Source organism: Rhamphochromis longiceps, linkage group LG7, assembly GCF_057381845.1.
Source record: "Rhamphochromis longiceps isolate RC_006_pf linkage group LG7, R_longiceps_female_GT1.1, whole genome shotgun sequence".
Lineage (NCBI taxonomy): Eukaryota > Metazoa > Chordata > Actinopteri > Cichliformes > Cichlidae > Rhamphochromis > Rhamphochromis longiceps.
In genome coordinates, this window is record NC_140563.1 from 15,750,486 (window position 1) to 15,773,241 (window position 22,756).

General features: G+C 43.4%; 2 protein-coding genes across 4 annotated transcripts; one reads left to right on the top strand and one right to left on the bottom strand.

The window, feature by feature from the left end:
* Positions 1-6,558: 6,558 nt before the first annotated feature.
* syt18b (synaptotagmin XVIIIb) lies at positions 6,559-12,952 on the top strand. 3 transcript variants are annotated; one of them, XM_085412500.1, is made up of 4 exons: positions 6,559-10,090; positions 10,589-11,755; positions 11,893-12,047; positions 12,815-12,952. In XM_085412500.1, exons 1-2 carry the CDS (start codon positions 9,946-9,948, stop codon positions 11,596-11,598), a joined length of 1,155 nt encoding a protein of 384 aa, XP_085268626.1. In that variant the 5' UTR covers positions 6,559-9,945; the 3' UTR covers positions 11,599-11,755; positions 11,893-12,047; positions 12,815-12,952. The 3 variants fall into 3 exon arrangements, with proteins under 3 accessions (XP_085268626.1, XP_085268627.1, XP_085268625.1); XM_085412501.1 differs by having other exon boundaries at positions 10,589-11,610; XM_085412499.1 differs by having other exon boundaries at positions 10,589-12,047.
* A 273-nt stretch (positions 12,953-13,225) lies between these two features.
* On the bottom strand, positions 13,226-20,432 carry LOC146665067 (uncharacterized). The gene is made up of 20 exons (XM_085412502.1): positions 20,343-20,432; positions 20,169-20,277; positions 19,910-20,035; positions 19,069-19,194; positions 18,685-18,789; positions 18,484-18,591; positions 18,173-18,390; positions 17,811-18,060; positions 17,123-17,222; positions 16,960-16,999; positions 16,803-16,860; positions 16,623-16,696; positions 16,446-16,530; positions 16,282-16,357; positions 16,138-16,205; positions 15,962-16,060; positions 15,376-15,480; positions 15,140-15,301; positions 14,489-14,549; positions 13,226-14,196 (listed from the first exon to the last, which is right to left on the bottom strand). Exons 1-20 carry the CDS (start codon positions 20,426-20,428, stop codon positions 14,009-14,011), a joined length of 2,244 nt encoding a protein of 747 aa, XP_085268628.1. The 5' UTR covers positions 20,429-20,432; the 3' UTR covers positions 13,226-14,008.
* Between the last annotated feature and the right edge of the window lie 2,324 nt (positions 20,433-22,756).

A 22,756-nucleotide genomic window follows, 5' to 3' on the forward strand; every position in this document is an offset into this window, starting at 1 on the left:
GCTCACCAGCACACAGCAGGCAGATGTGAGTAGCCGATGAGAACAGTGGAGCAATTACCAGCTTAAGAGTGCGACGTATCCTCGATGGAAGCCAAAAACAGAAACACAAACTAAAAATAATGTTGCTTTGTAATTGTTGGACGTGCAAACAATCTGTCTGCTAACAGCTTCACTATATCAACTTAATATTAATAATATAAATAAAACTTAATATTGCTCATTGTACACACCTAAACGGTGAGTTGTTATTGTTTAGTGGGAACACATATGTAGACTTATTGTTATTGTTATTATTCTATAGCTTTACATGATTCAAAATACAGTAATCCTTATTTTTCTTATCCAGGTTGTCAGCTCCCCTCCCCTTGAAGGCCAATGTTCCTCTCAAGTTAGGTTGGGACCCTTATATGGGAGCTCTATGACCCTCTGTTATAAGGTCTTTACTGTAAAATCAAAAGCGCCTTGAGACAGCTGTTGTTGTAATTTTGCACGATATAAATAGAATTGAATGAACAAGCACTTTGTGGTGGTTGGAAAGAAAAATTCTCTTTTACTAATGTAACAGTGTTTATATGGTATTATTCCACTTGCCACAAATATCAGTGCAATGGGGAAACAGCGCCCCCCCTCTCGGTGTGGCTGGTTAGGTGAGGCTGGCTGCAGTAATCGCTGCCAGTCTGCCGTAGCCATACGAGAGGTGAGTTGTATTGTTCTGCCCACGATATAGCCAAGTAGTACAGACACATAAAACATGTTTGATTAGCTGATGAGCACCGAGTGTAATAAGTGCTTAGTGGACACATGTCCAACACCAGTTTTATGTACTTTTCATTTGTTTATTAATGTGTGAAACTGTATGCTAAAGCGGAATGCTAATGGATGCTCTGCCGTAGTGTGCTGTGCGGAGTGGTGTGTGGCGAGCCATTTGCACTGATACAACACCGTTGTTTCCATTCAGGAAATAAAGTGGCAACGATCGATCAGAGACTCCTTGTCTTTTTAAAAACACAACACAACGCAGAGTCGAGGAGTCTGTTTGGGCCGAACTGTTGCAGCGGGATGAAGCAGAAACCGGTTACACTGGTGCCGTGACCCCAGCTCCTGCAATCCTGCGACCGCAACGGGGGCCGTCTACTTCCTGGAAGGTGGAAAAGTCGCGGGAGACTGGCTTTTCTTAGTCCCGCCATTTTCTGCGTTCTTTAGAGACATCGGGGCGGGGCTCTCTGTGTTTCTTTTTTTGGAGAGTTAAATAGAAAAAAAAAGGGAGGGACACATTGAGCCATGGCAGATTTTCCCAGTTTTGGCAGGGGAAGGGGGGCAGTTGGTTTTACCCCTCTGCATTCATTTGGCAGAGGCAGATCAAGGTTGCTGACAGCCCCAGTTTCCTCCACACCTAAGCCTGTCCTTGCTGAGTTAAATGAAAACCCTATTGATGGGAACTGTGATAATCTACAAAATGCTGGATCAGAAACCAGTCCCACAAAAGAGGACCTTTATGCAGAGATTGCAACGCAAATTGGGTTTTCTATTGGGGAAAGCATTGCCTCTTGTCTTGAATCTCGGTTGGGCTCTGGAGTGGGAAACAGTGTTGTTGGGTCTGCCAATAATGTGTTATCTGAACCCTCACTATTGAATGTGATTGTAAAGTCTGATGTTAAAGAACCTGTGTGTTTTAGAGGGGATGGCTGTGATTCATGCAGTGTTCAGGAATGGGAGGAAATGATGATGACTTTTTTTAAGAGAAGAGGGGTACCAGTTGCTGAACAAGCTGATGATGTGCTGAGTAAACTGCTGGGGAGGGCACGAGAAATAGTCAAGGTGGGCATACGTAGTAAGCCATCTGTGTGTCTTGAGAGGGGCCCAGAGCCCATTTTTGAGATCTTAAAGCAGCACTTCAGTGACACTGCCTGTTCAAGCATGCCTTTAGCTGATTTTTATGCAACACTACCCAACTCAGGTGAAACACCGTTTGATTACTGGCTCAGGTTGAACAGAGCCATGGAGGTGACTGAAGACTGTCTGAAGAGACAAAATAAGTCCTTTGCATATCTGACAAAAGAGCTGACTGCTATGTTTATCCGCTACTGTCCAGACTCAGAACTGTCTCTTATTTTCAAGTGCAAGCCCCTGCAGCAGTGGACGGTTGCTGATGTGCACGAGAAATTGCTGGAGCATGGCAAAGACCGGAAGTGCACCCCTCAGTTTAGTGCAGTCAGTGCCTTGAGTTTTCAGCAACAGGAGGTGAGTCCTAATGTGCAGCAGGCGACAGGCAACAGTAAGTGTATTACACCATCACCAACCTCTCCCTCAGCATCACTTCCTGGCCTTCATGCAAAACCACCTACTGATCGTCTTGATCATGTGATAGCCCTGTTGGAGAAAGTCCTGGAGGGACAGCCTCGACAAGCAAAGCTGCCTGCTAAGGATGATGTAAGGGTCCCCCGTAACCAAACACACAAAATTGTGCCTTGCGTGATTTGTGGTGACACTGAACACTCTACGTATCACCACTGTAGAGCCCATCAGCTATGTTTCATCTGCCATGCTGGCGACCACACACGGGCTCAATGCCCCAGGGCCGTGTCTGTCAGAGTGAGGGGGCCTGACTCAGCCACCCAGCAGCTGGGAAACTAGATGGCCTACATGTGGAGGGGGCAAGTGTTAGGCCTGAAATCGCCCCCAAAGAGGATGATTTTGATGATTTAGAATCTGTATTACACACTGTTTGTGAGGAGCGCCAGCTTGGCCGGAGACCCGTTCTTCAGAACACACACAGACTAAAACAGCATGATGAGCTGTTCTATGAAAATGTGACCCTGGGTGGCAAAGTGTCTGTTAAAGCCATGCTTGACAGTGGCTCTATGGCCTGCACCCTCAGCACCAATATGATGCCCCAACTATTACATCATGCAGTGCTGCAGACCCCCACCTTGCAACCCACGGATGTCGTCCTGATTGGCTGTGGTGGTTCGAGGACTGTTCCATCAGGTGTGTGTGACATTACGGTGGAGATATATGGCTGTAAAGTTGTTGTGCCAATGTTGGTGATTGCAGGGCAGAGTGAGGACCTCATTTTGGGCAGCAACCTAATGAGGTATCTGAGTAATCGCCTGAGGGAAGAGGGACATTTAGGAGAGGAATGCAGCAAGACCCTGAGTGCGGGGGAACAGATTAATAAAAATCTGCTGAGTTCAATGTCAGGAGTGGTGGCCCCAGGGCATGTTGGTGATAAGATCGGAACTGTCAAGCTAAAGAGAGCTGTAACATTAGAGCCCTTGACAGAACACCTTGTTTGGGGCAGGCTGGAGCTAATGGATAACGGGGCAGTGGGCAGTGCTGTCGTTGTAGAGCCCACCGGGTCAAGGTCTGGACCGAGGTCAGTTATGGTTGGGAGAACTGTAGCGCATCTAAACAGTGATGGGTGGCTCCCTGTGAAAGTGCTGAACCCCTTTGACAAGCCGATAACACTGAAACGGAACATGAAGTTGGCTGACGTGTCCCCCTGTGCAGCAGTGGAGAACTTCAGCCCCACTGGCTCCTACTTGCAACAGAACATGCAACAGTCTACTGGCTCAGCTTGGTGCCATGATGAGCAGAGTCTAGTCACTGATGTTTCCACTCTGCCAGATGATTCACCCTCACAGGAGGTGACAAGTGGTTGTAGCCCCTTACATGCAGTGCTGCAAAATCTGGGGCTGTCTGATATCGACATTGATTCATGTGCAGTTTCGCCGGCTGGCAAAGAAAAACTGGTTGGCCTTATAGCCCAGTTTGAGTCTATCTTCTCGAGAGACAAGCTGGATTGTGGCAAGGCTAACGGCTGCCTACATCGAATTCGAGTTGTGGACGACAAGCCATTCCGGTTGCCATGCCGACGTGTGCCACCGACTCATTATGAAAAACTAAGACAGGCTCTGAATGACATGGAGGAACGGGAAATAATTCGGAAGTCTTGCAGTGAGTTTGCATCACCCCTGGTGTTAGTTTGGAAGAAGTCCGGTGAGTTGAGAATCTGTAACGACTTTCGCTGGCTTAATGCTAGAACTGTCAAAGATGCTCACCCACTCCCACATCCGGCTGACGCACTGGCTGCTTTGGGAGGGAACGGATTGTTCTCCACAATGGACTTGACTTCGGGTTATTATAATGTGGAGGTGCATGAAGAGGACCGTAAGTACACGGCATTTACGTCTCCATTTGGGTTGTACGAATATAATCGTATGCCACAAGGACTGTGCAATAGTCCGGCCACCTTCATGAGGATGATGCTAGGCATTTTTGGGGATCAGAACTTCCTCAGTGTGCTGTGTTATCTTGACGATGTTCTGGTTTTTGCCCCGACAGAAGAATTGGCACTGGAGCGTTTGCATATGGTGTTCCAGAGACTCCAGGTTCACAACCTTAAGTTGGCTCCAAAGAAGTGCCATTTCCTGAGACAGTCTGTGAAATTCCTGGGGCACATTGTAAATGCTGATGGGATACAGTCAGACCCTGACAAAATAGCATCCATTACATCCCTTGCAGAGGCAGACCTTATGGAAGCGGGTTTGAGTGTCCCATCCCAACAGAAGGTCCGCTCATTTTTGGGGATGGTAATGTTCTACCAACAATTTATTGAGAACTGCTCATCCATCGCAAAACCTCTGTTTCGGCTGACATCTGGGGATAAAGGCCCTCGTGGTTCACGGCGAAAGCACCGGCTGGTGCGTAAAAAGCTGTGTGAGGAGGACTGGACGGATGAATGCAGGGCAGCTTTCAATGAGCTGAAGCAGGCCTTGTTGGATCGAGTGCTCCTGGCCCATCCTAATTTTGAGGAGCCCTTTTTGCTCTCTGTTGATGCCTCCAGCAGTGGCCTTGGTGCCGTGTTGTCGCAAGTTCCTTCTGGAGCTTCTACATCAAGACCGATCGCCTTTGCCAGTAAGACACTCAATCATGCACAGTCCAAGTACCCAGCGCATAGGCTGGAGTTCTTTGCATTGAAGTGGGCGGTGTGCGACAAGTTCCATCACTGGTTGAGGGGTCATCAGTTTACCGTATGGACGGATAATAACCCTCTCACCTACATACTTTCTAAGCCAAGACTGGATGCATGTGAGCAGAGGTGGATCGCAAAGCTAGCGCCTTTTCAGTTTGACATAAAGTACATTCCTGGTCCTAAAAATGTGGTGGCTGACGCGCTGAGCAGGGAGCCCTTCGTGCACCCCAGGGCCTCCCACCGGTTGATAAGGGTTCCATATAATGAACTTCTGGCAGAGGCAGAGGCAGTTGCCACTGGTGGGGTTCAGGAGGCCTTCAGATGGACTGTTCACTCAGCTGATAAGGCCTCAAGCAATGACCAGCCTGTTGTTTCGCAGTGCACGGCTGTTGCACAGACAGGAATGCTGACATCTTCTGAGGTGGGAGCTGTCTTCCAGGCCCATAGTGAACATGAGTTCAGGGTGTGGCCACATGCTCTCCTTCTGCCCCAATGCTCTCAGACTGTACTTACGCCAAACCAGTCTGACTCTGAACCCTTCTCGCATGATGACCTAGTGGGACACCAGCGGCGTGATGATGTGCTGTGCAGAGTGATCTCCTATGTGGAAAGGGGACGGAGACCCTCGAGGAGGGAGCGGGCAAGTGAACCGGTTGATACGAAGAGATTTCTAAGGGCTTGGGACAAGTTAACTGTGAGGGATGGTGTGCTGTATCGAGTCTCCAAGAATCCCGTCTCAAAGACAAAGACTCATCTGTATGTTGTTCCGCCAACCTTGCGGCTCGCTGTACTGAAAGGCGTCCATGATGAAGCCGGTCACCAGGGACAACAAAGAACACTTTATCTGGCCAGGCATAGATTCTACTGGCCTGGTATGGCCAAGCATGTGTCAGAGTATGTACGGTGCTGCAGAAGGTGTGTTGTTAGCAAGTCGCCTGAGCCAGAGGCGAGAGCACCTTTGGAGAATATCAGAACATCAGAGCCCCTTGAACTGGTCTGCATAGATTTTTGGTCTGCGGAGGATTCAGCGAACAAATCCGTGGATGTGCTTGTGGTCACAGACCACTTTACTAAGATGGCTCAGGCCTTCCTATGCCCCAATCAGTCTGCCAAGGCGGTGGCACACCAACTCTGGCATAACTACTTCTGCATCTACGGCTTTCCGAAACGCCTTCACTCGGATCAAGGAGCTAATTTTGAGAGTGTGCTCATTGCCGAGCTATTGAATGTGGCAGGTGTCCAGAAGTCTCACACGACCCCATACCATCCGATGGGAAACGGCTCCTGCGAGAGGATGAACCGTACCTTGGGCAACATGATTCGTGCATTACCCCCAAGAGCCAAGCAAAGGTGGCCTGAGGCACTGAAAGCTCTCACATTCGCCTATAACTGCACAGTCCATGAGACAACTGGCTATGCGCCATTTCTGCTGATGTTTGGCAGAGTGCCAAGACTGCCGATCGATGTGATCTTTGGCTCTGTTATTGAGCACCAAGACATCATGAACTATGATCGATATGTCCAGACATTGAGGAGGGACCTCAAAGAAGCCATGGATTTGGCGCAGGAGGTGGCACGCAAAAATTTGAAGCGTCACACGGACCTCTACAACCGGAAAGTGCGGGGAGCCCCAGTAGAGATTGGTGATCGCGTCCTTTTGGCCAACAAAAAGGGACGTGGCAAAAGAAAACTTGCTGATCGCTGGGAGAGTGTTGTCTATACAGTTTTTGACAAAAATGAAGAGAGTCACGCCTTTAAGCTGATGGATGATTCCACAGGGCAAGTGAAAGTTGTGCATCGCAACCTGATAATGCCAGTGAACTTCCTCCCTCTCAGTGGTGCTTCAGTTCAGGATGATGGAGATGAGCTTTCTGAGTCTGGCTCGCTGATGATTGGATGCGACGGAGAAGCTGTCTGCAACTCATCAGTGGGCACGGCTGAATACAGGACGAGAGCTTGGGTGTCTGACTTACCGTCTGCAGTGTCCAGCGGCTCGCTGATGACAGGGGTTACTCAACCAGAAGGCCGCATGGTGGATCAAGAGCTTGCCTGTACCAGTGTTCCCCCTGTTGACACTGAGGAGCAGGTGGATGCCACCTTTGGTGTTCAACATTCTGACCTGCTTATGTCTGTGGCCCCAGTTGCAGCCTCCTCTGTTTTGGAGTTGGCAGCCATTACTGAGGGTCATGTCTTAACCACAGTTGTTCTGCCCAACGCAGACCCGATTGATGTTAGCAGGGTGGTGGGGACCCGTGCTAGATCGAGAGTGGGACGGTTACTTAAGCCTGTTTCCAGGTTGATTGAAATGATGCATCAGAGACCTGTTAAAGTGTAAATATTGTTGATAACTGTGAGTTGATTCTATTGTTGTGGAAGTGGGACTTTGATCTTTAGAATTGAAACTGATCATTTGTCGTTGATTTTTCTGTGTCAGAGTGGCGTACAGTTGTGATGTGATGAAATATGTAACTGGCATATTTTGTTCTTTTTTTTTGGAAGGGGTCTGGCCAACTTCTTCTTCTACTTCCTTTGGGGATAGTCCTCTGACTGAATTTTCTTTGTGACTGTACGACCTGGTATTACTGAACAGATTTATCACATGTTGATAGCTATGGATTAGCTATTGGATTTTTTTTTTATCTTGTTCTTTTTTTTGAGGATTATTGGGTTTTTGTCCTCTGTTTGTGTTATGGTGACTGTGGTGTACCTGATTTTTTTTTTTTTTTTTTTTTTTTTTTTTTTGTGGTGTTTGTTTATTTGAGTGTGCAAGTGGAATTCAGCAGGGGGGAATGTAACAGTGTTTATATGGTATTATTCCACTTGCCACAAATATCAGTGCAATGGGGAAACAGCGCCCCCCCTCTCGGTGTGGCTGGTTAGGTGAGGCTGGCTGCAGTAATCGCTGCCAGTCTGCCGTAGCCATACGAGAGGTGAGTTGTATTGTTCCGCCCACGATATAGCCAAGTAGTACAGACACATAAAACATGTTTGATTAGCTGATGAGCACCGAGTGTAATAAGTGCTTAGTGGACACATGTCCAACACCAGTTTTATGTACTTTTCATTTGTTTATTAATGTGTGAAACTGTATGCTAAAGCGGAATGCTAATGGATGCTCTGCCGTAGTGTGCTGTGCGGAGTGGTGTGTGGCGAGCCATTTGCACTGATACAACACCGTTGTTTCCATTCAGGTACATCACTTGTTGTTGCTGTTATTTTATTGTATACTAAAAATTTTAATATGGCTGCAGTAATCGCTGCCAGTCTGCCGTAGCCATACGAGAGTGTGCTGTGCGGAGTGGTGTGTGGCGAGCCATTTGCACTGATACAACACCGTTGTTTCCATTCAGGAAATAAAGTGGCAACGATCGATCAGAGACTCCTTGTCTTTTTAAAAACACAACACAACGCAGAGTCGAGGAGTCTGTTTGGGCCGAACTGTTGCAGCGGGATGAAGCAGAAACCGGTTACACTAAGAAGAAACCTCAAGTAGAACCAGGCTCAGGGAGGGGCAGCCTGCAGATGGCTGGCATATAATCAGTTTACAAATTATGTTGAAAAGATATATAATGTAACCACTGCACACTGTCCCACTTACCATAATTTGTTATTCAGTTTCAGTCTGTGTGACCTTTGTCAGCTACAAAGGAGCAGTGTTCATGCACATTTGCACAGATATACACACTGAATAAGATTCAGCCAATTAGGGATTCCTCCTCTCACATGTGCATATCGATCAGGTAATGAGTCCACTGGAAACATCCATGCCATCATCAGAAAGCCAAACAACATTTAACATCGCCAGCTGATCTGAAAAAAGACCCTTGTATGTTAGAATCGGCGATGGCGTGCCGTGCACAGGGGCCAGTTTTGTACTTTTTACTCTGGATATCTCAACTGGCTCATTATAATTGTGCGATACAGCTGCCTTTATTTAATTAAAATAGCTGAACAGCAGCTCCTTTCCATCACTGGAAAGTTGGATCCAAAAATTCAAGAATAAGTTCTCGATTGGCCAGATGGGGGTAGTATTTCCTCGCCTACACATGACACACATACACTAATCCATGTTCAGGGGTGTTGTGAACAAGCAAAGATGCACATCTGTCAGTATGCCAAGCTGTTTCTGATGTCTTTAACTTGGAACCCGAACTGTGTAGCAAGAGGGGGAAAAAACAAATGTAAGTGTAAATTTAATTACTTTTTTCAGTCCCTGCAGTTTGGCTTCTGTCATAGAGACACAAAGAAAAAAAACTTCTAAGCTTACTGTGATGTGTAAAAATCTACACATCACGTTGTGAATATGGAAAAGAACCTACAGAGTGAGCTTTACTTGCTTAACTCTGTAGCAGACCTATCATGACAGTAATAAATAAAAAATAATTAAAAAAAACAAATTCATGGGTCAAAGGAGCGTGGTGGTGGTGGTGTGTGTGTGTGTGTTGGGGGGAGGGTTACAGGATTTACTGGTTAGGATAGTTATGCTATAGTGAAAATGCTGGATTTACATCTGGAACACTGAAGAGGAAAGATGCTGCGGAGGTATTATGACGGCTCTCTCCGCCCACGGTCCCCGCCCACCAGGCAGGAATAATAGTGTGTAAGTCACTTTGCAAATGAGGTTATCACTATCCAGGGATGCAGGCTGGAATATACGGTATGCAGAGAGTTTGGACAGAAGGATGATTTTCTGACTCCCAACCGAGAAATAGATCTACAGGTGGAGAGAAGAAACTTTAAATTAAACCAGTTATTATTTTTTTTAAATTTACAGTAATGTTTTTATGAAGGCAAGTGCAAATGTTTTTGTGCCTTTTTTTCCTTTACTTGATAGTCTAAAATAACGTTGTTTGGCTTTGTTTTGGACTAAAAATCTAAATGTGTTTTCATCAGTCGAGCAAACGATCTTCTTTACTTGGACATTTGGGCTTCTGCTTGTGGATTTCTTAGTAGGCTCTACTGCTGGCACCATGCCTTATCATGATGAGGAGTACCCCGGTCAGCCTCTGTGGCAGTCTGTGCTGCTTTTCTGCTGCAAGGGCATGATCGAGGGCATCATGGTCATTCTGTTCTTCTGGCTTCTGGTTCAGGTCCTGTTCACCAAACAGTTAGAAGGTACGGTATCCGAGTCCAAAACAATAACCACATCGCCACATGCTATTACCATATACATGCTGATGAAAGAGCTCCCTGGTCCATAACGGATGTGATTCTGTTGTTTTCATAGATAAAGCAAAGCTAGAATAACATCAAATGTTTCTTTCCAGTGTTTGTGTTTTTGGTACATTTTGTGTTGCTAAATCTCTTTGATAATTACATCATTTTTACTCATTTAGAAACCTACTTTAGTGATGCATATCTCCACAAATTAAGGGCTGTAAACTTGGCTACCCAATCATATTAGGAATGGCATATTTATTAATATATTGTTCAGTTTTTATGTGTATATTTTAAGAAAGCTCTGACAAAATTTGAACCAGTCATTTAGTAATATGCTAATATCTTCCAGCACATGGCCCAAAATACTACATTAACTGCATTATGTAATCCCAGAGTTGACTGAGATGAATTACTTCTGCCACCTGACCTTATTATCCCTTGTTGCTTCTACAGTTCATCTCCAGATTCTTCTTCTGGTTGGGCTGATCACCTTTTGTCTGTGTTTGGTCCTGGGATGCCTTCTGTGCTTGTGGAAAAGTAAAGTTTCTCGAGTGAAAGACAAAGCTCCTGCGACATCAGCACCAGCTCCTGCTGAACCTGTGTCCTTTGCTCAGACCTCACCTTCTCCCTCAGCAGGAGCAACAGCATCAGCATCCAAGCAGCAGTTTGCTGAGCTGGATGAAGAAGTGCTGGAGTACCCGTCCACTTTTAGCAGCGCTGCTACTTCAGAGGGTGAATTTGGCTCTCTGGCATTTTCAAATCAAACTTCCTGTGAACAAAAGGAGCCTCCAAAGTCTTATTTTTCCCTGCGCCGCCTCAGCACACCTCTGCTTTCATCACCCCTTTATAAACCATTAGACCAGAGTCATAGCTCGCTGCCTTCCTTTCCCAAACTGGGACTACTGGCCAAAACACGCAAGGCCCTGCAGCGACGCTGCACTGTAACTGGGGAAGACATATCTTATAATGAGCACACTAGACTCACCAGACCCAGTGCTGGCTCTCCTTCTACAAAAGAAAAACCTATCCCATTGGCCCCACTAAGCTATGGCTCCAGTGCAAGCTGCCAACATCCAATATCACCAAAACCCTGCCTCCACTTCACTATGGCCTTCTCTCCAGGGCAGCAAACCCTGACAGTCACTGTCCTCAGCCTCAGTGGGACGCCTCACAGGCTGGAAGATGTGTCTGTGCAGGGCAGCCTACCACCTCTCTGCCCCTTTCCTATGAAAGCCGCTGTGCAGAGCAGCTCCAGCTCTGAAGCCCACAGCCTGGTGCTAATTTTTAAGGTGAGCTCTGTGGAGGAGCTCCAAAGGTGTGTACTGAAGGTAGCTGTGAATGCACGAGAACCAGCGAGCCCCAGACGCAGTTCTCTGGGTGAACTGGAAGCCGAGTGTGCAGGAAGAGACTGGACACCACAGACGCCACTTCACTTAACAAAAGAACTCAATCGAAGCAAGTAGAAAATAAAAAAGGTAGCGAAGGTTATACACCTGTGAGTGGTTTAAATGTCCGTACTTGGAGGTAAAAGCAACTTGAATGATTGATTAGGAACCTTTCGGGTACAAATTGTAGACCTCTGAACTTAAATCCTGGAACAATAACAAGATGGAAGAAAATGTAAACAAATTTCCAGATTTTTTTCTGTAGTTTTATTTATTCATTGCTGTGTATGACAGAGCTAAATGTTCAAGTTGCAATTCCTGCCAATTAGGAATGCCCTCTTTGCTCTTTGAACTTTTGCCCTTTGATTGCAGAGTCTGACCTCTCAGGATGCACTGATGTGTAAGGGGCTTAGCTGTCCTCCACAGATCTTCATTTTGCTTCATTATCAGACTGTCGCACTCTGTTAAAGTCACGGTCCTCAGAGCTGATAATCTAGACAGCCTTGTTTCTACATCAGTGGCAGCAGGTAAAACCAGAGTTTGGTGTCACTTAAACTCGACAAAATGCGTATGTGATTTCAGAATGCTATAAGGGCATAATAGACAGATGTATTATATATATATTTATATGGTGGATATATATATATATATATATATATATATATATATATATATATATATGGGTAGAACTAACTTTTTTCTTTCAGGGGCAGAGGTAAAGTAATTCCCTATGTTTGCTTTTAATGTTTAAGGGATTAAATGATGTCTTACAGGACCAGAATGCATCAGGAGATCATCCCTTTTTTAATGACATTGTGGTTTAATCCTTCGCTATTCACAATCCTCAGGAAACATTCCAATCTCCACTGGTGCTCTGATCTGTCAGGTCTAATCTTTGTATGCATTAGTCTGTCAAGGCATTATTTTTTTATTTTTCTATTGCATGCAAACTCATCCTGTATATAGATCCAAGTGATTTCATGATATCAGTTTCCTGCACAATATGTCACATAAGCATGACTCAGATAATCTATTTATTTTATCTCAGAACCTGAAAGTACTTGTTCGTGAATAATAAGAGGCAGTATAGTGAATAACCCTTATATACTGTATATGCAAAGTTAAATGTGGTGCAAGTGCAGTGTAAATTCCAGCTAAACATCTAAATTTAAAAAATGTATTTCACTCTTTTTGAACACTTTCACTCTATGCTTTATTTAAGATCTAAATCGTCTAAAAATCTGCTAGTACTTAACGAAAGTTAGACACATTGTGTTTGTGTATATGCATATAGACTACCAGGTGATCAATCTGCACCACGAGGGAGTTTTGATGAGCAGCAGAGAGACTAAAGCAGGGTCCTGTACTGTGTGGAACACTTCTTTCCTGTTTGACCTGCCTCCAGGAGACATCAGTCAGCTGCCCCTCATGCTTGAATTTGTAATAAACCAGGTCATTAATCATCATATACCACGGCAATAGTTTTATTTTTCCGTTATAATAAATGCAGCACAATTCAGCATCCCCTCTCTTGTCTAATGTGGCAGAATGCAGTCCTTTCAGAAGCCAGAGTTGTTGGCCGAGTCTTCGTTGGAGCAGAGGTTGCAGATGCAGGACGTGCTCATTGGAGAGACATGTGCAGCCAGCATGTGGAGCAGGCACGATGGCACACTATTCAACCTGAAACCGCAATAGAATAAGGCTGTTTGATGACCAATGGAGCGGATTTACTGTTGAGCTCTTTGGGCAACAAAAACGGTCAGACATGAAGCGCGTATGGATAGAGTCAACCTGTGATCTAGTTCACCTCAAGGTGCTGTCTACACTCAAGATGATACACACCCTCCTAATCTGGCAGCTTACTTGGACTTCAAAAATTTCCATCTATGGCATCCCAGTGGAGCTGCCCCCCAGCACTGCTGCTGTTTCAGTTCCTCCACCACCTCACTGTCAAAATGGGGATTTAAGGAGGTGTTATTAACTCATCGGCTCTGACAGATGTTTGAAAGGAGTGATGAGCTTGCAGCCAAACTCTGTATCCTGGAGTTGTCTGACTGAATTGTTGTTTAGGTATATAAAATGCCTGTGTTCAGTGAAACTCTGAGAAATCAGTTCTTTCAACATGGCCTTATTTCAGCATATCAGTCACTACATTCTTCTATGCAAAATGTAGAAAGTTGCTTTTAGTGTACGTTTCTGTAAAGCAAAGCCCAGAATAAACCTTTTAATTGTGCAGTCTTGTATCCATTTGGTTTCTATACCCAAAACGTTTTAACTGAACACTATAGTCTTTACAATACAGATGTATTTGGTCCTTGTCACTAAAAATCTTTCTGCCGGATTTTATCAGCTAAAAATGCTAAAATTATTGTTGTTATGGTTCCGCTTAATGATTTTCTGTAACAACGATACAATAAAATATTTGAATGGAACAATCATTTTCTGTGAAGCATCAGGAATAAAGCTGGTTGGAGTCTTCACAAATACGTCATTTAACCTCTCCCTCCTCTTCATCAGGGCTACAGATGTGTACAAGCTCAGCCAGGAATATTCCATCAGGATAAAGGGGAAGTGTCCTCTTCCACTCTGGGCCATATTCATCTGAACACTGAGAAGACTTATCTGAGAGCTTTTTGGGGGGGCTACGGTCCCAGATTGACCTCTTTGACCTTAAGGCTTGACAAAAAGAAAAGACGGAGAAAATTTAAATTTCCAAACTTCAAATCCAACAAACAGACTAGAAATACAGAAAGAACTCAAACATAGAATCAGAAGGTGAATTCATTTAAACTAGAGACTTCTCCACCAATGACCATTTTTGTGCCTGTTTAAAAAAAAAAAACAACTTCATGGACATTTGTGGACATGTCCCTGTTTGGGATGAGTACATCCTAAGACTTGAAACACAACACAGCCATGCAGACACGTTTCTACACTACTCATTACACTGATCCTAGCACAGCTTCACCTTGCAGCAGACTGTCATTTTTTGCCTTCAGATTGTTGATTTCTGCAGTCATAGCTGAGATCTGATGAGGAGAGGAACAGTTTCAAACCTCTGACTTCATGTTTCCTCTTGCAGGTGTGCATTGGCCATATTAATGCGCTATTTTATGATTTTAATCCTTTTTCTAAAAAATGTTCAGAAAAGTTGGTCAAAGATCTTCACATGGAAAAACACTGTAACTCATTCCTATCCTTTCATGGTTGACTTCACTGTGTTTCTACTGAATGGTTAACTCCTTTGCTTTATATCCGATTATTTACCAAGTACAAGGAGTCATATTTGAGATTATAGCAGAAATGTTTTTTCCACGTACCATTTAAGTAGCTATGCAGTCAGAACGACAGCCCTGCTCTTTGATTAAAGTAGAAGCTGGGATTAGTGCTCTTTGCACATATGCGTGTATATATGTAATGAAAGTGAGGGCGGTTCAGAATTTCACAGTATAATCTGCGTGTCACGATAATGCCACTAAAGATATTAAGTCGAATCAGTTGCCGATGATATATATCCCTACAATATATATACTGTATATTCTTTTTATTCTTTTAGTTGGATTTTATAAATTTTTGAACTTGGCAATGCTTTCTGCAGCTGAACATTAAGTTTAATAACCTGCTGTTTCTGATCAAGGAGGCTTTCATCATGGGTCTCCTCTCCTGCCTCTCCCTCCTCCTCCTCCTCCTCTGCTGGACAGCCGTTAATCTCCTCTTCATCCTCCTCGAACACTGGCATCAAACCCGAGGCTTGTTGCCAGTTTCTCCTGTCCACTGCAGCCTGAGAGAAAGTCACAAACACTTTTTGGCCAGGATCATTGTGTTTTTCAGCTTTATATGGCTGAGGCTTCTTACCCTAACAAGTTTAACTGTGGGTGTCCAGTCTTGAGGTGAAGAGGCTCCATTGCTGTCACCCTGCTGGGCCTCCTTTCCCTCTCGTTCTTTAAATAAACTCTTTAACTACAGATGTAATAGAAAATAGCAGTTACTCAGGCTTGTTATAACCTACTGCAGGTGTAAAACAAAACTGGCCACACTAGCAACTCCCTGAATGCTGGGACTAGCGCTATCAACATGCTAACATGCTAACACTAGTTAGAATGTACAAACTTTGTATAACTTTGTTTAATGTTTTAACCTGCTGGCCATCATTATGTAGCTGAAGCTGCAGGTAATACTGTTGTTGTTTATTAAATTAAGTACTTGATATAGTAATCATATTAGCATCTGATTTAAAATTTATTGGGATGTTTCACCGACAACCACAAGTCCAAACTTGTTGCAGGCTTTATCCTGAAATTCTCTGCAAAATCCTACGGCTCCCCTACCAATTCATATAAATAAGATTGTATTTCAGTGAAAGGTTAATAAGTAGACTGATTAACATTGCCACTCTGGAGCCATAGTGCTAACTTGGATCAGGACCAGAATCATACACTACCTGCTCAGTAACCAGTCTCCTTTGCTGCTCTGTGTCTACATTAAGCGGACAGACTGTTTTGCCCCTTTGGCCTTGGACAGAAGGTTTCCCATCTTCAACCTGTGGGCAAGATTTGCCTCATTTGTTACATTTACAAAGACAGGTGGCTTATAGTACATTCCATTTATGGACTTGACCTCATAAAACTGCCTCTGGGTTTGAAGCTTCGAGCTTGGGAGGATTTGGTTCACCTTCCCTGGAATCTCTGAAAACATCAGGAAGTCGTTTCAGAACTCAGCAAGGTAAATCAGTGCATTGAATCCTGGCAGGCCGGCTCATACCCTCTGAGTCACGAATGAAGATGTCTGTTAGAATGCTTCCCTGATCTTGGCCATCTTCAGGAAGCTTTTTCATGAGCTAAGGGGAGGAGATAAGAACATACCCTTCGGGTTATGAGTGGTTAAATGTGTTGATTTATAGTATGATCAGGTTGTAGTGACACTACCTTGAGCTCCAGGGCAGAAATCTTGATTTTAGCCTCATTTTTTTCCATCTCTCTCAGCCTTTCTAGAGTCTTTAAAGCATGTTCTCTAAGACAGTGCACATACTCATCTGTTACACAGTCATTTTCAGAGTCTACAACAATACGTCACACATAAGTTTAAGAAGTAAGAAAGCGTACTTTTCGCTCAGTTCATTCTCTTTGTCTGCAAGTTTTTGCTTCAGCCTTTGAACCTCACTGCTTTGGATGCTGACCTGTACGTAAATTACGAAAGACAACATCATCTTCTCGTCACAGTTCCCCTCACCTTCCATTAAGGTGTCAAAAATGCACATAAGTGAGGCAGGAATATTTTGTTACCTGAAGGAATTTGTTTGGGTGGCTCTCAGAGTCCCATAACAAAGAGGATTCTGATAAGCTGGAAAAAAACAGTTATGATGAAGCTCACAAAATTTCATTTCAAGCACTTTCCTGACATTGTGTTTTGAAAATGAAAATCTCATCAAAATCTACTTACCATGTCTCTGTCCCTTTGTCTGGAATCTGGCCCCCTTCACCTGCAAATACAACGCCCCCTTGTGTCAGAGAATTATTTAATACTGGATAACTGCAAAATACCTGATCTGTATTCTTGTCTGGAATATTTTCACTTGACACAGATTATTCAGAAGTGAGCTCACCTTTACCTTCGTCCTTATCTCTATGAAGACGTGCCTGGCTCCTGCTCCTTTCCAGCTCCAGCTTTTCAAGCTCATCCCTGAGCAGCGAGTCACATCCTCCCTGAATGTTACAGGTGTTCAGTTATATCATCTACAGCTACAGGTTTCTATTCAGAGGCACACTGCCCTCTTTGTGCTGCTTCGGATTTAGATCTTTTTTCTCTAACTGGAAAAATATTATCAAAATGTTTGATGTTTGTTATACATGGCAATTCCTTTTTTAGCCTCAGCAGTATTTTATTATAAACACTTGGATAAATGCACTTATTAAAAATGATCTCCCTTCACAAAAATAGTGTGACGTATAAGTAAACAAAATCATTTTGTTTACTTATACTTCACTTGGATCTTCCACTGCACAGAATTAAGTGTGTTCTGACATCAGAAGGCGGTGTTTACATTCATCTGCCCAAGAGGAAAACTTTCTTTGCACTTATTCCAGACATGTGTGATTGTGAGACATGACATGTTAGCCTGGAAGTTAGTCATGGTCCAGGAACTTATCCAAGTGCCTATGGAAAATATCAAGGTCTCATACACTGGGAAAAGACTTTAGTACAGCAGTAGTGTCTGAAAATGATTATTTGGGAGAAGCAGTATATGAGATATACTTGATGTCTTTAAGAGCATGGTAAAAGGATGTTCTTACTTTATTTCTTGAGTTCTTCTTTAACTCCTCTAACTCCTCTTGTGTAGACTGCAGGGTCAAAGCCACTTTTTGCCATTTCTCTGTCCAATGTGAGGCCACAGCCTTCAGTTCCTCGATGGTCTGGACCTTTACCACATCTTGTTTGCGATACTCTTCCTCCCGCTTTTCCTTCTCAAACACCTCACCCTCCAAACGCAGACACTGATTCCTCAGTTTCTGGTTTTCTAGTTCCAAGACTTCCACAGATTCCCTGAAGAAATAGTTTGACGTTTATGTAAAGAGAATTGTACTGCACTGCATAGTCAATAACGAATAAAGAAGCATCTTCTCATATTAAATAATATGTGTGATCTCCATCTCACCTGTGCTCACAGCACTTTTCCTGCATTTCTTCTCGTCTGCCTTTAATTTCACTCTGCAGTTCCTCTTTTTCTCTGATCAGCTGAGAGCACTGCACCTCCAGATCGGTGACCTGTTTGGTGTTTATGATTTTCTCATCTGTCAGCTCCTGTAGCTCGTGGTGTGATATCTCCAGCCTCTTCTTGATCATTTCAAGCTCTCCTCTTATTTTTTCATTTTCCTGGTGCAATTACAGGAAGGCAATTCTTCAATTAAGAACCCTCCTCCCAACTAAAACTTATTGAAAGAATAGCTCCTCAAAAGCTTTTACAACCTCTCTGAGGGCCTTTGAGTCTTCCTTCACCACAACATCTTTCTGCTGCTGTTTGTTGTGAGTCTGCATCTCCAGGACTTGAACCCTGTGGAGAAGATTTGTCTTCTCCTGTAACGCACCCGAAAACCAAGATGTAGTTATAAATCACAGTGCTTTGATCTATGCTGTGGATTACACTCACATCACAGTTAAAAACAATACCTGTATCAGGTGATCTTTGTCACACAGAGCCTCAGTCAGTTTGGACTTTATTTCTTTTATATTGTCCTCCAACTTCAACACTTGAGTTGATAAGATGGCTTTTTCCTGAGCAAAATTAGGAAGATAATGTTTTAAATTAATTTTGATCATGTGTGTTGTAAAAACTGGACTTATGGGACTTTGATTGCGCATTGAAGGAAGTTAAAAAAAAAAACAATTTGCTAACATCATGAAACATTTGTCATTTAAAATGGATCACATCTCTTTTCTCCGGAGCACAAACTATACAATGTTAACTGGTCAAAACAAATTTTGTTTATTGTCAGCTTTATCAGGCTTATGAGTGTGGATGTGCAATGAAATACTGAATTCTGGCAAACTGACCAGGCATGCTTGGCTGATCTTGTTGTTGGCTTCGCTCAGCTCTTTCTGCAGTTCAGAATGATCCTGTGCAGTGTGGCTGAGCTTCTTGTGCGTCTCCTCTATTTGACTCAACAGCATCCTCTGCATCTGGGTGTGCACAGAAACAGAGCGCACACTGAAGAGATGAAAATAGCAACACCACTGATGCATGACACACAACACACTTTCATGTCACTTATACAAAACTATCTGCGATAACACGAAACCATCAACCGCTGATGATTCTTAGGGAAGGTATTTTCACACAAAACACTCATCTAAATATGACGGTGCACACAAAGAACCTCCTTTACAGCACTCCCCATCAGCAGCGAACTCCTCCGACAGGACAGTGTGAGTGCCACACCACAAAAACAAGTCAGAACAAGTCCATGTTCACTTGATGTAACAGAAAAGGGCCCAATGCACACAGTGTGGCCAGACAAGTGAACTTTTTCTGATTGTGCAGCTTTCCAGATACCTTGTTGCAGTGCAGCACAGCTCACTCTGTTCCGGCATCCTGCTCAATTAGGGGATGCAGAATTTTGGTCAGTCTCCCCTGATACCACACCCTGAACCCATTGCTCCAACCACACCCTGCCTGGCTTCCAATCTTCCCCAGTACCCACTGAAACAAGCCCATCCAACAGAGGATGGACCCCACAATCCACAAGACCCAAAGGATCCCTTGGAATCAAACCCCAAGAAAAAACCCCAAAAGTTCCACACAGTCAGATATCATTTGGTGAAACAAAACGGAGCAATACAATATATGACATTTGATTGTAGCATTGTGTTAAATTGTAATATTTTTTAAATTCACCTCAATAGACGCTTGAAGCTGTTGGAGTGCCTTGTTACGCTCTTCTTCTAGTATCTTTGCCTTAGTCTCAGCCTCTTTCAGAGCCTCTCTCAACTCCAGCATCTCTGTGTCAACTTTCTGCTTCTCCTGGATTAAAACCATTTTTTAGAAAAAGTGTCATTTAGCAAAGGTGAACAAGGAGTCACACCTTGTTTAGCGTGAATCTTTTATAATAATCCAATGACTTCAACATCTGTCTGTTAAGACCTTCTTGACTCACTGGTAATGTTCTGTTGAGCGAGCCCGGAGCTCTCTCGGTTGATTGATCGATGCTTCCTCTGTCCAGAGCAGACCTCATATGTAACAAATCCTTCTCCAGATTTAAGACCCTTGTAAGCAAATATCATGTGAGAATTTTTTCTTAAATTATTAAATATTTTTTTCCTGGACTTACTTTTCACAGAGTTCTCTGCACTGTCTGCTTTTTTCATTTTCAGCTGATACAGCAGCCTTCTTCTCATCCTCGAGGCCCTTCATCATTTGTGGTAGCTGCTATGGGACACATTATTACGTGGTGAGAGGATGCTGTGTGCAAGACAAACCAAATACGTATCCAGAGTAGCAATCAATCCAAAACAGCTAAAGAGAATGAAAAAATCAACACACTCAAAACAAATAAGGCATTTGGTCTTAGACATTTCAATCAACTTGCCCTGCCAGGCAGCTGTGCAATAGTTGCGTTGTAGCTCAGCATGTCTCTGGTCTTCAGCCAGTCCAGTTGAGACTCAAGTCGCTCGTGAGCCTCCTGCAGCCAGTGCACCACTTCTGTTTGTCTGAAGCTACTTCCATCCCGGGCAGCCCTTAACTCAGCCCCTAATGATCGTGTGGGACTCTCAGGCCCCAGATGGGACAATGATTGCCACCTCCTTAGACCTGGGTCATTTTGCCTGGAGCCACCAGCACTGCTCGATGTTCAGAAACACATAAATTAGCCATATACCAACCTCACTGAAAACTCATGTCTCTATATAATATTCCCCCAACCTTGTGCTGACTTTGGACAGAAAGCCTGATCCTGATACAGATGCCACACCACACCATGCTGATGTCTAAAAAGAGGAGCGGGAAGCATTTTCTTTTAAATAATTACCTTCTGATTATTCAAGTTCAGAAATATAAAATGATATCTTGATCTTGCCTGGCCTGTAAAGCGAGATTTGGTGTCCCACATATCCAGGTCTGCAGAAGAAAATGGGCTTGAACCCCTAAACATCCTGTAGCGTCTTCCTATCCAAGTTAATGCTCCTCTCTTTTTGGGAGATGTTACACTCCACACGTCTGCCCACGTGTCAAAGACAGATTTTCACACAAAGATGACAGCTCAACGTGTTGTGGCTATTCATAGATCATGTGTCTTGATATTTGAATTGCTTACTTCATGATCATCATCTGGTTTTAACACTTTGGGGTTGTTACGGCGTGTTTATGAAATTTAGATAATTCAGTGGTCGTTGTTCTTCATGTGTTTTTCACACCAGTCTCCATATCTAAATGCATGTATACCATGTCATCAACTGTATCATGAGAGATAAGAACAGATGTGCATGGTGAAATTTAAACTGACTTCTGCAGTGCACTAAATGACACTTTCTCTTACCTTGATGAAGAAACCCTCTCTTGTGCACTGAGGATGCTCATTTCATCTCATGGAGTATCACGCAGCTTTGATAACACCTTTTTCAGCATATAGCCCTTTAGCGCGTGTATCCATGACAGCCTCTGCACACAGGACTCTGTTGGGTGAGTGTGTCACGGATAACACTCCTGGGATAGCCTCTGCATGAGCTCACTTTGCCTGCTGACTTACTTGTTTGTTGACACGAGTTGTCAGGAGCATCTCCCAAACGACCAGCTTGTCCTTGATTAATTATGCGTAACAGTAAATGATTGACTGTGATCGCTCTAAGCACAAAAAGAGAAAACAATGCTTGATATGATTGTTTTTTTTCTTTCTTTCTGTATTTAAACTTCAGGGAGCAACATGATGGATAATCTTTGGGCAGTTCTATAAATCAGTGTGAAATATTGCACACAAGTGGCAAAATCCAAATTTGTTTCTCTGCGTTAGCAAGTCAGACCATTATTCAGAAGCACTGCTCTGTTAATGAAAATTTTTCCACCAGCAACAAATATTTAATGACTCAATATTCTACTAACCAAATCTATTTGAATTAGTGGTTTGCCATTTGCAAGTAGGTACTAGAACCCATGCTGAGATGGGATCACACCAGCTGAGACACTAATCATACCATTTCTGACTCATGAGAAGTCAGACATCATGACATCTGTATTTTGTACAAAGAAGTACTCGGTACATGTTTGTTTAAAATTATGACCTTCATTTTCTCAGTTACACATTTTTAAAATTGCAGTTCTTCTATCAATACCACAACAATTATGGGAACAAAATACACAAATGGATAAAAATGTATATACGTCTTTGTTTGCTTGTTTTAAAATATTTGTTTCAACTGAAAATCTAGAAGTGAGGTTATACTGAGGTTTATGTGGAAGCTTTGTTTCTGCCACTAAGAAAAAAAAAAGTCAAATGTCGACTTATTTATTACAATTGTGTATCTCAAATTTTTGACTTCTGTTGAAGTCATTTCTGAGAAAGTCTGAATTTTTAGATACCATAGGCGAAATTTCAAGTTTAGTTAATGAGACTAAACTGAAATTTGGACGTATAGAAGACATTTTTCTATTTTTTTCAGTGCCTGAAACAAGTTTCCATAATATCCATAAGATGTACCCACTAAAGGAAATTTGTTTTTGCCAACTGTAAGTCAAAGCTACGCTGTTACGTAT

Excerpts from the sequence above, each read along its gene's own strand:
- syt18b (XM_085412499.1), top strand. The coding sequence starts at position 9,946 with ATGCCTTATCATGATGAGGAGTACCCCGGTCAGCCTCTGTGGCAGTCT. Across the intron at positions 10,091-10,588 it reads GTTCACCAAACAGTTAGAAG|TTCATCTCCAGATTCTTCTT; the intron begins GTACGGTATCCG and ends TTGCTTCTACAG.
- LOC146665067 (XM_085412502.1), bottom strand. The coding sequence starts at position 20,428 with ATGATGAAGGGCCTCGAGGATGAGAAGAAGGCTGCTGTATCAGCTGAA. Across the intron at positions 16,531-16,622 it reads GAGAATGAACTGAGCGAAAA|AGAACATGCTTTAAAGACTC; the intron begins GTACGCTTTCTT and ends GCACTGTCTTAG. Across the intron at positions 14,550-15,139 it reads TCCTTGATCAGAAACAGCAG|ATCTCAGCTATGACTGCAGA; the intron begins GTTATTAAACTT and ends TCTCCTCATCAG.